At 36.9% G+C, this 11,758-nt stretch overlaps 2 protein-coding genes across 2 annotated transcripts; both read right to left on the minus strand.

Annotated features, from left to right (window-relative positions):
• Positions 1-320: 320 nt before the first annotated feature.
• LOC125850540 (UDP-D-xylose:L-fucose alpha-1,3-D-xylosyltransferase MGP4) lies at positions 321-5,955 on the minus strand. The gene is made up of 4 exons (XM_049530402.1): positions 5,252-5,955; positions 4,173-4,334; positions 3,532-3,747; positions 321-943 (listed from the first exon to the last, which is right to left on the minus strand). Exons 1-4 carry the CDS (start codon positions 5,747-5,749, stop codon positions 731-733), a joined length of 1,089 nt encoding a protein of 362 aa, XP_049386359.1. The 5' UTR covers positions 5,750-5,955; the 3' UTR covers positions 321-730.
• Positions 5,956-6,662: 707 nt separating this feature from the next.
• On the minus strand, positions 6,663-11,574 carry LOC125850578 (protein ABIL1). The gene is made up of 9 exons (XM_049530455.1): positions 11,114-11,574; positions 10,284-10,366; positions 9,866-10,016; positions 9,683-9,782; positions 9,399-9,488; positions 9,227-9,311; positions 9,056-9,108; positions 8,866-8,969; positions 6,663-7,124 (listed from the first exon to the last, which is right to left on the minus strand). Exons 1-9 carry the CDS (start codon positions 11,207-11,209, stop codon positions 6,969-6,971), a joined length of 918 nt encoding a protein of 305 aa, XP_049386412.1. The 5' UTR covers positions 11,210-11,574; the 3' UTR covers positions 6,663-6,968.
• Positions 11,575-11,758: the final 184 nt, after the last annotated feature.

Consider the following 11,758-nt stretch of genomic DNA (forward strand, 5'->3'; position numbering starts at 1 on the left):
CAAAATATTCTTGATCATTCATTTTAGGTAAACTAATTAAAAAAATATATGAAATTAGTTAATATACCAAAGAGAAAAATCATTACGTTGCCCCTTCATTTATATGATTGTATTTATCTAAGCACGGACTTTGAAAAAGAAAGACTTTTGGTACCTGAGCTGAATATAATAATACTCTTTAGAATCTTGTTAATTATAATGAATAATGCTCAAGGAGAAAGGGAAGAAAAAGGAAATCCATGTTTAGGCTTGCAAACCAATATGAGTAATGCACTAGTTCAGTAAAACATATCACTGACATGATAGCACTCTGAAGCAAATATTACAAAACATTTCATTCAGTATTTCATAAAGTTACTGTGTCTTGTACACTGAATAGATACAAATCAATATTGGAGTATAAAAAGGGGAAGAATAGAACTATTTTTGGAGTCCCTAATACAGACTCATTTTACATGAGAACAAACCAGACATTAGATAAACAATAGCAGAGTTCTCAATAAATCTACAAAATCTATGCATTTAGGAAGGAACATTCTGGTGTGCTTCGCTTAGCAACCCAGAATATCAACTCAATGAAATGATTGAGATATTGGTAATGCATGTGCACCAGCTGCTAAAACTTCCAAAGCCTTTAGAGGAAGAGAGAAATTTGGCCTGCTGCTGTTCGAATTACTGCTCTGCTGATTTGCCAAAAGGACATCATGAGTTCTTTTTACTCACTTCCTATCTAGTCTAATCTGCCAAGCGGGGATTCAGAGCTAAAATCATCCGCCAACCAGAGACCATAATCACGGAAACGTTTTATCTTCTTCTCAAAACCAACAATATAGTTATTATGAATAATAACATGCATTCCCTTGGTTCCCTTCACCCAAGTCTTGTTTCTAAAGTATAGACCACCCGTTGGGAATCCTGACTGCGGAAGCAGATACATGTCGACCTGCAACAGAATCATATGTATTACACAAACAAGTTAACTGCCTATCCTGATCAAAGGTAACTAAAATAGTATCCAAAAGAAAAATGAAATATAAATAATAATAGAAACAATTATCGGATGCAAAAATGCGGAAAACTAAAATGAACATCCCAACAAAAATTGGAAGAGCTGTTGCATATGACGTGCCCACAAAGTAGAAAAAGGAAATGGACAATTGAAAGAGCTATTATCATACTCTGTCTTGCTTTATTTAGCTCTTCTTTTTTTTTTTCCAGAAAACCAGACTCTGATAATGTTAGTGTCTCCGTTGAAGGTTAAAAATAGCCATATTTATGTTCCAAGACTGATAACTGGATAAGATAAATTCACGTGGGCTTTGCATAGGGTAGAGGCCTGACAACTTTCATAATCTGGTCTGAGATATCCCACTTTTATTTGTAAATCTATTATGTGATGCATTGTATCACACTATTACTTTAGCTTGATCCAATCTAATTCCAATTTGATTCTGTTGAGTATTGAACAATCTAACTTATATTTTCACTGAAGTGGAGCGCCATGCAGAAATAACAGAATAGAAAGAGAGGACTAAATGATTCCGAGTTTGACCAAAAACACAATTTTAACTAACCATATTTCATTCTCTTAACCAAACAGAATCTAAATAATCCAAATTGGACAACATTTTGATCCAGTAATTTTAGTTGCATCAGTCTGCCAATAAGTTTAAACTTTAAAGCTAGTTCTATTTGCTTTTCTCTTTCATCAATCTTGGTAAGACTAGCTCACATGATAAATAGAAATAGCTTCAAGTCAATTTAGCTGCTCTTCGAAGTAGTAGCACATAAGGCTTTGGCATTGCTAACTCTCAACTCTCACCACATGAAGTCCTCGTGTGGCTATTATAGGCATTAGAATACTAAGACTTAAGAAAGGTTCCTGAGGGTTGCGTGCAATCACCAATTACCTATTTGGACCTACATTACAAGTATGACCTTAAGAATACTAGAGGTGAGCTTTCTGGAAAAGATACAACAACAACAACAACAACATACCCAGTGAAATCCCACTAAGTGGGGTCTGGGGAGGGTAGAGTGTACGCAGACCTTGCCACTACCTCGTGGAGGTAGAGAGGCTGTTTCCGAAAGACCCTCAGCTCAAGTACACCAAAACCAAGTTCAAGGCGAGGAGAGCAGTGCATAAAACATACCATCCAAAAGAAAGATAGTAAATAATCAACAGAGGAGACGGTAGCCTCAAAAGAACAAAGAGAGAAGTGAAACGCCGTAAACAACAAAAGGCTATAGGTACCATAGACAAGAACTGCAAGTGAAAGGCTACGACCACTACACACGCTAGCAACCCATACCCTCGCGAGAAAGGACAGCACGCTAGCCCTACTAACCTTCAACCTTAATACGCGACCTCCACTCCTTCCTATCTAGAGTCATGTCTTCGGTAATGTGAAGCTGAGCCAAGTCCTGTCTAATCACCTCTCCCCAATACTTCTTAGGCCTACCTCTACCCCTCCGCGTACCCTCTACGACCAGCCCCTCACACCTCCTCACTGGGGCGTCTTCGCACCGTCTCTTCACATGTCCAAACCATCTCAGTCTCGCTTCCCTCAGCTTGTCCACCACAGATGCCACTCCCACCTTCTCCCGGATAACTTCATTCCTAATCTTATCACTCCTAGTGTGCCCACACATCCATCTCAACATCCTCATCTCCGCAACCTGCATTTTCTGAACATGTGAGTTCTTGACTGGCCAACACTCCGCTCCGTACAACAAGGCCGGTCTAACTACCACTCTGTAGAACTTACCTTTAAGTCTAGGTGGAATTTTCTTATCACACAAGACTCCAGAGGCATTCCTCCATTTCATCCAAGCAACCCCAATGCGGTGTGTGACATCATCGTCGATGTCGCCACTTCCTTGGATTACAGACCCGAGATACTTAAAATTTCTGGAAAAGATAGAAAAGCAAAATTGGAGCAGATCATTAAAATATTAATCGTTTTTTCATGAAGCATTAAAATAGCAATCATTATGAAATAGCAGCAAGTAAACAGCAACTTGTTTATTTCCGAAATGCTGCCTAATTCCACAATCAATTAATGTGCCTTCAAAACGATCCAAGCAACTACATTGACCAGATAATTTTTTTTACATCAAGTTTTCAAATCGCTTCTTCAACCTCAAATCACATAAAACTCAGCCTAAATTATTCAGCCAACAGGGACACACTACCTTCCTATGGGGGGTAAAACAAGGGACAAAAGAAGAAAGGGAGGGATTAAAACATAAAAGGTTGGTTATACCTTCCTAAATCATTGGGCTTCAAAGAAAAACAGTGCTACTTGAGATACTATCTTAGTTTTAAGCTTTGATCATGCTTAATTTTGGATCTGAAATAAGCCTGACATTTTTAACATGTCCTACCGAAACCACTCAGTGACCCATGGAAGAACAGACGCCTATAAGTCATGGAGTGAAAAAGCAACAAGGTATTCCAACACAAATGAAGTTCTTGCAGTAGGTGCTGACGCATGGAAGTAGAAAATGAATAAAAAGAAAGCAACACACCTGCTCAACAGTTTTGTTCAATGCCCAGTTGAAAGCAGGCTGGTCATTAGATTTCTTTGCTCTGGACCATGGTTGAATCTGCATTTCCTCAATCCACTTTTTCATAATTAGTTTTGCTCCATTGGTGGGTCGCGCATAGATCATGCAGCTACAGATGTAAGGCCGGCCCTTCTTCCCTGGAGGTGGCAAACCATGAGAGTGATTCAGAGGTTTTACCTGGTGTTCCAAAAGAAAGGAAGAGAACAGACTTTTCATCACTAACAATCCAATCCACAATGTCAAGATTATAAATATAAATTGATGGAACCAAATAAAAATTATCTTAACTACCAGAGAATGACCTATCTTCCAAGTTAAAAAACGGAGAGAAGTTAAAACTTAAAAGAAAAGGAAATAGTAGCCACAATACTTAAATCAGATAATTTTAGATTGCACCAAGAAGATGCAAGTTAAGAACTTCCACCACAATAAATTAAGCCAGTACATTCAATCATTCACCATAACATTCTTAATTTAGCTTCTCAACCAATTTTCTTTTGAAAAAAAAAAAAAGAAGAACCTTTCTCAAGAAAAAATTCTCAACTGTTAGACTTATCAAAACTATACAAGGAAAAGTTAAAGCATGTGCATCCTCCACTCACCGCAGCCATGTCATCCATGAAGTATATATCATGCTTTCCTTCCAAATATGGAAATGGATCCGCTAACCAAACCATGTCAACATCGTTGTACATGACATTATAACCAAGCTCCAAAATTTGCAGAAGATGCCGAGGCCTTCTGGACGTAAAATTGAAGAATCCCTTAAAAATAGAACCATCAATATTATTTCAGTGGAAACGAAATAACTAACTCAAGCAAGTACAACATTCCAGAAAGCTCTTGATCCCTCTTTAATCTTTTAAGAAGGTTTCCTCTCTAAATCCAACTACAAGGTTGCAACTCAGGATAGTCAAAGACAGATAGTAAAGGATCAACGGAAACACAATGCTCATGATTATTATTGTTATTCTCAAGCTTCAATCATCAGCACTCCAATTTTAAGGCATTACTCAGCTAAAAAAATGAAGAAATAATAATGCAATGATCTTGTCCCTCTCAAACACATTCAACCTACAAAACTGTAAGTATCCAAATATGGAAGGGGGGGGGGGGGNGGGGGGGGGGGGGGGGGGGGGGGGGGGGGAGATCATGCAGTAACTCTACATGATCGACATGATTTTGTTTTAATTTTTGTTGAGGAAAGCTTAAAGAAACATGATAAATAATGCTACACTTGAATTACAAGTAATTTGCATATTTGCTCACAGACAAACTTAATAGAAACAGAAACTAAAAATTATTCAAACCAATGGGACAGCAGAGGAAAATACTACAAAATCAGTTATAAATCAATCAATCAATCAACAATGTCCAATCTCAAATTAGTTGGGGTTTTGCAATATGCACCCTCTCTATATATTCTGCTTTATTTGAGCCCATTGCATTCCAATTCTAGTAAGCAGTTTATTCTTTTATGGGCTCTCTAAAGCTAGAGGTTCTCTAAACAGAGCAAACCCAAATGTAAATCAATCAATCAAACTACCTGCTCCTCAAAAATTTGTGCACTATTCGGGCCTATTTCATTAAGAATAGTGCTAAGTAATTCATTATTTTTAGGTATTAAGAGTTCTCTAAACACAATAACACCCAAATGCAAAAATCTCCTAAACAAAGGTACCTGAGATCCAAACTTATGAGCAGCCTGGGATTCCAAAACAGGAGGAATGATCACAGCATGACCAGGCCACCTTTCATTAACCTTAAACAAAGTAGCATAGTCCTCAGCAATGACAAGCACTTTCTCATGATGTTTGTGCCTCACAATGCTAATCAACCAGTTATTCAAGAAGGGTAAGTAAGCTTCACTGACAATACAGACTATAAGGGTATTATTCTTGGCTACAAAGGCTGCAGCTTTAGGCAAGGAATAATCACGCCACTTGGATTCAAAAGGGTTAGACTTTGAGGTGTAGGAGAGAAACCCATTTTGAGGAAATTGAATATATGGATAGAAAACTCCGAGAATTACCAAAAGAGAAAGAAGGAGCAAAAGGGTAGTGCGACTTTGAAGAAATGAAGTGGATTTTTGGGAAGTTTGAGAAGATGGTGGGGATAATGGATTTGGGTCATTGAGAGGATTGTGAAGAGGTCTTTGATGTAAAGACGCCGATGACATTGTTGCTAGCTTAGGGAAAATTAAATGCTGAATTGTGAGATACGAGGGAGCTAGCAAAAAGAAGAAGTTAATTCAATTTCCAAAGAAGAAACTAGGCTAAATTCTGTAGATCAGACGCAGATCTCAGAAGGGGACTTGGAATTGGGATTGTTTGAAAACAAATTGCACTATGAACCGGATCCCACACTCGCTCAGTTTAATTTCTTTTCTTAGTGAAAAAAGATTTGTGCCAGTGACGGTGACTGGAAAAGAAAGAAAATATTTTTAGAGATAACTGTGAAAAATATAGTAACTATTATAGTTTTTCCGAATTTCATAATTTAACTATTCATTATTCTATTTATTTAAATTTTTTCTTAGTTTCTTTGTATTAAAATATGCTGAGTTGTCTACACATCCCTGTTCTCAATTCTCAAAGTAGTGATAATACCATTAGTAGAAGAACAGTGAATAGTATGAAATTTGCGAAAAAAAATAGTTGAGATGGTTGTTTTTTTGCCATTTAACCCAACATTTTATGGAATTCTTGTTTTGTTTGATACTTTAGTAAGATTTTATAGATAAGAAGTTTTCAGTTCAATGCTGTCTCGAGGTATTATATAAAAGAGATTAGTTCTATATACACTGATATACATACATACTATATTTTCCTCCATCAGTCTGTTTAAACAGTCTTGGCATGCAAAGAGTTTAGTTTTCACATAATCAATATCATTTTTACAACAAATACCCGTAATAATTACGTACCAGTTCCAAAGAAATGAAGATCAAATATTTAAATCCTCATTTATCTATTTAAATAAATACATAAGCTTTCGAGAAAATAATAAAAACTATATAAATATGTTTTTATGTTATTTTTATCTGGACAAGTTTTTCAAAGAACTCATCGGAATTTTTCCCACAAGAGATTATCCAAACGGGAGTGATATGCAACCGTTGAGGATTGATCACTCAGCTTAAGAATACTGGACAATGCAGCTAGAGAATTATTTTTCTAACAATTTGTTCTACAACAAGACAGATATTAACATCTTTTTTACCTTACAAATATACACACTGCTCTTTATTGATTCTCAATCCAAACAAATTGCCTATGATTGCGATACTTGTGAATGATCCTACAAATAGGTGTTCTCCAGGTGATGGCTTAGTACAACTTCTCTTTTACATATGGAAAGTTAGATGGATGCACCTCCTGCTCTCATTTTAGCCTAGATTACGACACAGCACTGGTCTTCAACTTAGTTGTCTTATGCTTGACAAAGAAAGCCGAGAGCATACTCCTGCTGCGATTAGGTGCACGGATAATATCCCGCCTTGGATTATCAAATGATCTGAATGGTGTTAGAGGTTTGCTACCCTCCAGGGTACCCTGCAAAGGCAAAATTTCAGTTAGCCATAAAGAAGAAAGCAATTCAGATGTGCAATCACGGTTTGGTCCTATTAGATGCTCCACGAGCAAAGTACGTAACTTCAAACAAACTTTAAGACCAAACAAGGTCCAAGATTAATGATGCAATACAAACCAAAATTTCAGAACATACAAGATATTTATATATAAAATTAGACCACAAAAAGAGAAGAGGCAAACTGTCAACGCATATAGGCAGGCGCTCACAAATGATTTACTTCAAAAGAGATGAAACAAAATGGCAGACAAACCAACTTCAATACCAAACAAGTTATTGCTCTCTCCAGCAAAAGTGCATACTTACCTCTTGGAATTAGTTTTTTTTTTTTTGGAGAGAAAACTAACCAATTGAAATATTGTTAATTGTTAAGTTGTCTGATTGATTAACAAGTATACTGACAGATTGCAAGACTTCGACTAAATCACATGGATGCTCATATTTCAATGATCTTATGATCCTCAGATAGCAATGTTAAACAATGATACTCACGTCTATATATTCACTAAGTTGTCTAATACTCTTCCCACTGAATTATATTTCCTATTCGGAAAACATATCAAGGTAGATAAAGAAAAGTTATAGTGAAGTGGAAAAAGTTCGGCCCATTAACTTCCTCTAGAAAATAATACATTGTATAACAAGCACACATATCTTTTAGATTATTGGTCATATTGTTTGTTGGTTGGTAAAAATACTTATTTGATAATAAAGGAAAACCGCAGACTGGAAGTAAATAAAAATGACAACTGTGAGGATAAATGTATATTCATGAAATAATTTGTATATTCTTTCTCTAGTTTTAGTTTTCCACCCTTCAAGTGATGCTTTTAAAAAAAGGGGAAGGATGAACCTGGGTTAAAATCCAGATACCTCTACGATAAATGAAACAAAACCCTGGTCCCCTCTAAACCCTGGGTTCACCTGTCATGCAATGCTGTCGAGGGAAATGAAAAGGAGGAAGAACCAACAAAATTACAGATTTAAATAGCTAAAGAAAGAAAGAACAAAATCCCTGGTCCCCTCTATATCCCCACAAGGGGAACAAGCCAAACCAAATGTTTGGAGAAAACCCAGAAATTTTAACACATACATAAATATCAGTTCTGACCACTGCTTAAGAGCCTTCAAAGGAGAATTTACTTATGTAGGTGCAAAATTTTCTGAACAAACTTTGAGCTCAACATTCAAGATCATGCTGCCTATAGCATCATAGACATTTTGGTTAGACCCCTTTGTTAATTGCATTGCCAATGTTAGATGAGTAACATGTGATCACTCACTTGATATGTAAGAAAATAGATAACAGTCGAAGTAAACAGAAAGATAAAAAGAATGCTGAAATTGATACATTTTGTTACTACTAGCACAAAATTTATGCAATGACAACTATGATCATTATCAATCTTCCTCTATTACTTATGGAAGTATAGGAAGTGGATCAACATCAGTTTCTTCTAAACCACTTGTTAAGTACTATAGGAAGTATCAATTATCAGTGAAAGATGGGCAAGTTGATGTGTGTGATAACAGGATTGACAGCTATATAAAGATATTCTATAAGCACCTCTCATATAACACACTTGGTGCAGTTTTGGGACGGATAGCATGTAATATAAAGAACAGATAGCATAATATATTTATTTTGAGATAGATACAGATAGTATCTGGAACTGTTCTTCCAATTAATGCATTTGGCATTACCTGCCGTGTGACCCCCAATGTTTGCATAGCTAGACTTGATGCAGGACCAACATTGGGTGACGGAGGACGGGCTGCATATGATTTCTTCCGGGTATTCTCTTCATCTGCTCAAATGAAAATTGACAGTGAGAAGCCATGAGTCTAACACACCATTACAGAAAGAGAAAGAAAACATGGAACCTTCACATACCTAACAAGTTGAACGCGGCAGATGCTTTTTCAGAAACTTTTGCTTCCTCAGGACTGCAAATGTAAAGAAAGATCAGTTTTCTACAACCTCTACAAATTATTTGAGAATATTATCCAGAGAAAATGATAGTAATCTCCTTTTCAAAGCTTCAACATCAATAGCACCACTAACCTCATAAAAGTACGTGAATTCCCTTTCAATGTCGATTTGGTTTCTGTTGCCAGATGCCAAGAGAGAGTTTTTGCAGCAGGAGTACCTAATTTAGGAAATATGATAAGAACGACGAGATACAATGCCAAAGAGAATACAAGAACGAGAGAGTATCATCAAGAAGTCAGGCCACCTGAAGGATAAAGGCGGGGTCTTGCTTGTAAATGTTGCCTTGAATCCATCTTAACTTGAGGGCTGAAGTGCACCTTCTTTCCAGCAGAATCTAATCGTGCATCAATCATGAGAGAGGGAGAGAGAGAGGGGGAGGGAGAAAGAGAAGTGCGCAAGTCAGGCAAAAAGGATGAGGACAAGGGAGAAAGAGAAGTGCGCAAGTCAGGCAAAAAGGATGAGGACATAACCGCAGAAAACAGAAAGAGCTTTAACAAAAATGCAATAAGGATTAAAAAGTAGCTGTACTTGGCAAAATATAATGCTTGTGATGCCTTGGGATGATGGCTAATAGCTGTTGCTGCCTGAGGCCTTCTTTCTCAGTGTATGTTTTGCATGTCAGAAGTCGCTGAAATAAAAAAGCTAAGTTCCGTTCTATCCTGTTTAATTCTCAAATAGACAATTTGTATTAGGGAAAGTTCCAGAAGGTACCTGATCAAGACAAGTGACCTTTAGCTCCATGGTTGTGACATCCAATGTTTGTTGCTCAAGCAAGTCGGTTAACTTATAAGCAACAGTTCCCAGGTGGTCGACAGCATTGACAAGAGCTCTTACAGCATAGTCTTTCAGGTTATCAAGAACCCTGAAAACAAGTAGTACTAGAGTGTGAGCACAAAGTAGCAACGAAAGAATGCAGCATGACCAAGAATAAAAGTTACCAGCATTTTGGAGGTTGCCCTAAGCATAGGAAAGATTCTTGCTGAGAAGGCTAAAAGAGCCCGTACAGCCAAGGATCAAAGAACCTATGCACATAATTTGTTTCTACCTACTTTTGCTATGACTTCTGTAAAACCAAGGAGAAGCATGAAAAATTGACTGGAAAATATTATGTTCATGGGAATACTCTTACATTTGTTTCTGCTCATTTTGAAGATAAGACTTTTCACAATATTCTGCAGCAGAATAGAGTTGCGGCCTCAAATTCTTGAGCTCCTGAGACATGAGACAGGCAACACGTGATCATTGAGTTAGAACAAAGTTCTTGCAAAGGTTGACAAATGGTTAATATGGAAACAGCCTCTAGCAAAAATGCAAGGCTGCATACAATTGACCCAATGTGATCAGGCCCTTCTGTGAACCCCATGCATAGCAGGAGCTTAGTGCATTGGGCTAACCTATATTATGACTACCAATCAATTACTTATCAGAATAGTATCAATATCAATCAACCAAAAAGTCCTCAATCCTAAAAAAGAAAAAATTGGTTTGCCAGTTCTATGAACCCATTCTATCTATTTAAGCCCATTGTTTAACATGTCCCAATGAATTCAAAAGATGACCATAGCTGTAGGAAATACTAGCCATCAACCTACCACAACCCTCATCTTTTAGCCTAACTTTGAACCAGCAAAGCTTTGCAATATGGTTGTAGCTAAAAGTCTCTACACATGATACATACAAGTAACTAAACAGCGAAGAACACCCTGAATCAGTCAGATTTGAGGTAATCTGAACTTGTAAAGAGTATCCTCCATCAACTGAGCTATCATCAACTTATTTTATAGTTTGAGCTTTTCGCACCACAGAAGAAAATTTACATTGCAAAGTCAACCGTTATTATTTAAATAGATAAAATATTCGAAGCTACAACACAACTAATATCATACTAGCAATCACTGAACAATAACCAGATCTGATGTCGAATTTAGCAAACGAGATTAAGAAAGAAGTAGCGAAAACCTGTAATGCCTTAACGAAACTCTTGCTTCGCTCCATTGACACTTCATCAAACGTCATCGCCGGAGAATTTCCAAACTTCAATTGTTCTACTTCCATAACTCCTCTCTTCCAAAAATCGCACAAATTCTCCACAAACAAAAAAAAAATCCTTCCAGATTAGTGGATCAACAAATCATACGGATATACATTTTATATTAAAAAAAGTTGTAACTACAGAAAGAATAATTGTTTGGAGATGGATTAGGAGTCAAGAAAAGGAGGGTTCCGGTAGGGCACGGCGGTGGAAGGTGGATGTGGTGGTGGTAGGAGAATTTACGAGGAGTGTGTGTGTGAGTGAAGCAATCCCGGGAATTGTTTATTATTGCTGGAATTTTGAAGGAGTTAATTGCAAGTGAAAATGACGTCGTATTTATTGTAGGCAGATAAGAAGGTGGTTCAACTGATACTGTGTTGCTCCTCCCACCTTGACATTGACCTCAATTTCAAAAAATAAATCATCACCATCTTTTTCACCAAATTAAATAATAAGTACTACAAATATTAATTATGAAGGTTTAATTATACAATCTAATATAATTAGTACTTGATTATCAATACTCTCTTCCGTCTACTTTTACTTGTTCGTGTTCGACTTGACACACTCTA

Source organism: Solanum stenotomum, chromosome 1 (assembly GCF_019186545.1).
Source record: "Solanum stenotomum isolate F172 chromosome 1, ASM1918654v1, whole genome shotgun sequence".
Taxonomy (NCBI): Eukaryota; Viridiplantae; Streptophyta; class Magnoliopsida; order Solanales; family Solanaceae; genus Solanum; species Solanum stenotomum.

What these genes read in the sequence shown, in the direction of transcription:
- LOC125850540 (XM_049530402.1), bottom strand. Translation starts at nt 5,749, where the DNA reads ATGTCATCGGCGTCTTTACATCAAAGACCTCTTCACAATCCTCTCAAT. An exon ending in CTCATAAGTTTGGATCTCAG is followed by an intron (nt 4,335 to 5,251) that starts GTACCTTTGTTT and finishes TCTATTTTTAAG; the next exon opens with GGATTCTTCAATTTTACGTC. An exon ending in TCATGGATGACATGGCTGCG is followed by an intron (nt 3,748 to 4,172) that starts GTGAGTGGAGGA and finishes TTGGAACACCAG; the next exon opens with GTAAAACCTCTGAATCACTC.
- LOC125850578 (XM_049530455.1), bottom strand. Translation starts at nt 11,209, where the DNA reads ATGGAAGTAGAACAATTGAAGTTTGGAAATTCTCCGGCGATGACGTTT. An exon ending in AGGTCACTTGTCTTGATCAG is followed by an intron (nt 9,783 to 9,865) that starts GTACCTTCTGGA and finishes TTTTTATTTCAG; the next exon opens with CGACTTCTGACATGCAAAAC. An exon ending in AATTCACGTACTTTTATGAG is followed by an intron (nt 9,109 to 9,226) that starts GTTAGTGGTGCT and finishes TTACATTTGCAG; the next exon opens with TCCTGAGGAAGCAAAAGTTT.